This window comes from Sciurus carolinensis, unplaced genomic scaffold (genome assembly GCF_902686445.1).
Source record: "Sciurus carolinensis unplaced genomic scaffold, mSciCar1.2, whole genome shotgun sequence".
Taxonomy (NCBI): domain Eukaryota; kingdom Metazoa; phylum Chordata; class Mammalia; order Rodentia; family Sciuridae; genus Sciurus; species Sciurus carolinensis.
Window position 1 is genome coordinate 701,248 of NW_025920117.1, and position 1,696 is coordinate 702,943.

The 1,696-nt window shown below is 46.0% G+C and overlaps 1 protein-coding gene across 1 annotated transcript; it reads left to right on the forward strand.

Annotated features, from left to right (window-relative positions):
• The first annotated feature begins 1,067 nt into the window (after positions 1-1,067).
• On the forward strand, positions 1,068-1,238 carry LOC124973598 (Purkinje cell protein 4-like protein 1). The gene has a single exon (XM_047537448.1). It carries the CDS (start codon positions 1,068-1,070, stop codon positions 1,236-1,238), a length of 171 nt encoding a protein of 56 aa, XP_047393404.1.
• The last annotated feature ends 458 nt before the right edge of the window (positions 1,239-1,696 follow it).

A 1,696-nucleotide genomic window follows, 5' to 3' on the forward strand; every position in this document is an offset into this window, starting at 1 on the left:
CGCATCTGGAACAGTGCCCAGCACATAGTAAACTCTCCAAGGGCTAACTACTACTGTTACTCTTTTTGTTATTAATTCTTTCATTCATCAGGCAAGATGAACAACAGAAAGAAGCCGCCACACTGAGGGGCAAAATGAAACTAGGAGAGAAAAGAAGGGTAGCATGCCAAAATTCTCATCCAACTAAGTGAAGCATCCGGAGATGCTGTTTAACGTTGACGGATGGATCAATAATAAATATCTTAAAAGTGTTCTACTTAGGGTAAACAGCAGGATAGTTAAAAACAAAAATACTTAGAAGTTGGCGGGAAGGAATAGATTATCTAAGGTCCTCCTCTTTTGTAGTAGAGGGAGTCAGCAGTTAGTCCCTGGGATAAACTACAGGGATGAGCAAAGTACTTGGGTCCACAGAGAAGCCTATGGAGAGCCCTTTTAAAACAAACCATTTGAAGATGGGTTCTCCCAGAGAGTTGGAGCAAGACTTTACTTCTCATTTTATATACAACTATCCTGTTTTCATTTTTTAAGTCATGTGGCATAAGTCCCTCCCACATGACAAAGAGGAAAACAAAAACCTAAAAATCCATAATAAAAGCGAAATGGCTCCTTGAATTCTCTTTCCAGGGAAAGAGACTCCCCAGAACAGAGGCAAGAGTTCAAAAGACATTCTCACACCATCCAAATGGCTCACTCTGTACTGGGGTCATGCGATTCCTGGTCACGCAAGTGGTGTAGGTGCTCTCTATTCAAGAACTACAGTGAAAGAGGAAAGATGACCACTTCAGTCCATTGCATCCAGGAAGACATTGCCACATCCATTCATCCATTTCTTCGAATCAGGCTCTGACAGGACAGGGTCGAAGGGGGATCCCTGGTGGGAAGCTGAACACCGAGAACAAGGGGTGCAGGCACTGAAACAATGGCTCTTCGCACTAACTCTTTCCTCCTGTTCAGCCAGAGCATCTGTCTTAGAGCCCAGCAATTGGCCGCCACCGTCCACACATCCCCGAGGGCCATTCGCCTCACCTGTGCATGCAGCACCCTGCGCTCCTTGTCCCCCTGCCACGATGAGCGAGTTTAACACTAAAACATCCCCAGCAACCAACCAGGTGTCTGGCCCAGAAGAGAAAGGAAAAGCTGGAAGTATCAAGAAGTCTGAGGAGGAGGAGATTGATATTGATCTGACGGCACCAGAAACAGAGAAGGCTGCCCTTGCCATTCAGGGCAAGTTCCGATGATTCCAGAAAAGGAAAAAGGATCCCAGCTCCTGAATGACTAACCTAGGCCTTCACCCTGCTACCTTCTTGCCCTTTCTCTGTAGCCCTGACTCCCATGTATCTTGTCTCTCTATTCCTCTGGCCTCTCATTGAAGCAAGTTCAACCTTTAAATATTCTTTTCTCTGAGCCTCTCAAGACATCACAGCAGTAGAGGTACAAGGGACACAGAGAAGATGAAGATTTCAGTTAGCAGCCTCTTGCTGGAGGGTGGATCAGTTTTTCCTTGGGCTTAGGCTCTCTCATTAGTATATACTCTTGCCCTGTGGGGTTGGAGAACAAGAGATTTTGAGGTTGAGAGAACCCCCCTGACAATGTGGGAAGGAGGAGAAAGCCTTCAGAGTAAGGTGCCCAAGGATGGGGCATAGGCACTGTTCTGCCAGTTGTAACATTCATACTTAAGGTAACATTTCTTTCCCAT

Bases quoted from the DNA above. Each gene is read 5' to 3' on its own strand.
- LOC124973598 (XM_047537448.1), top strand. From the start codon at position 1,068: ATGAGCGAGTTTAACACTAAAACATCCCCAGCAACCAACCAGGTGTCT.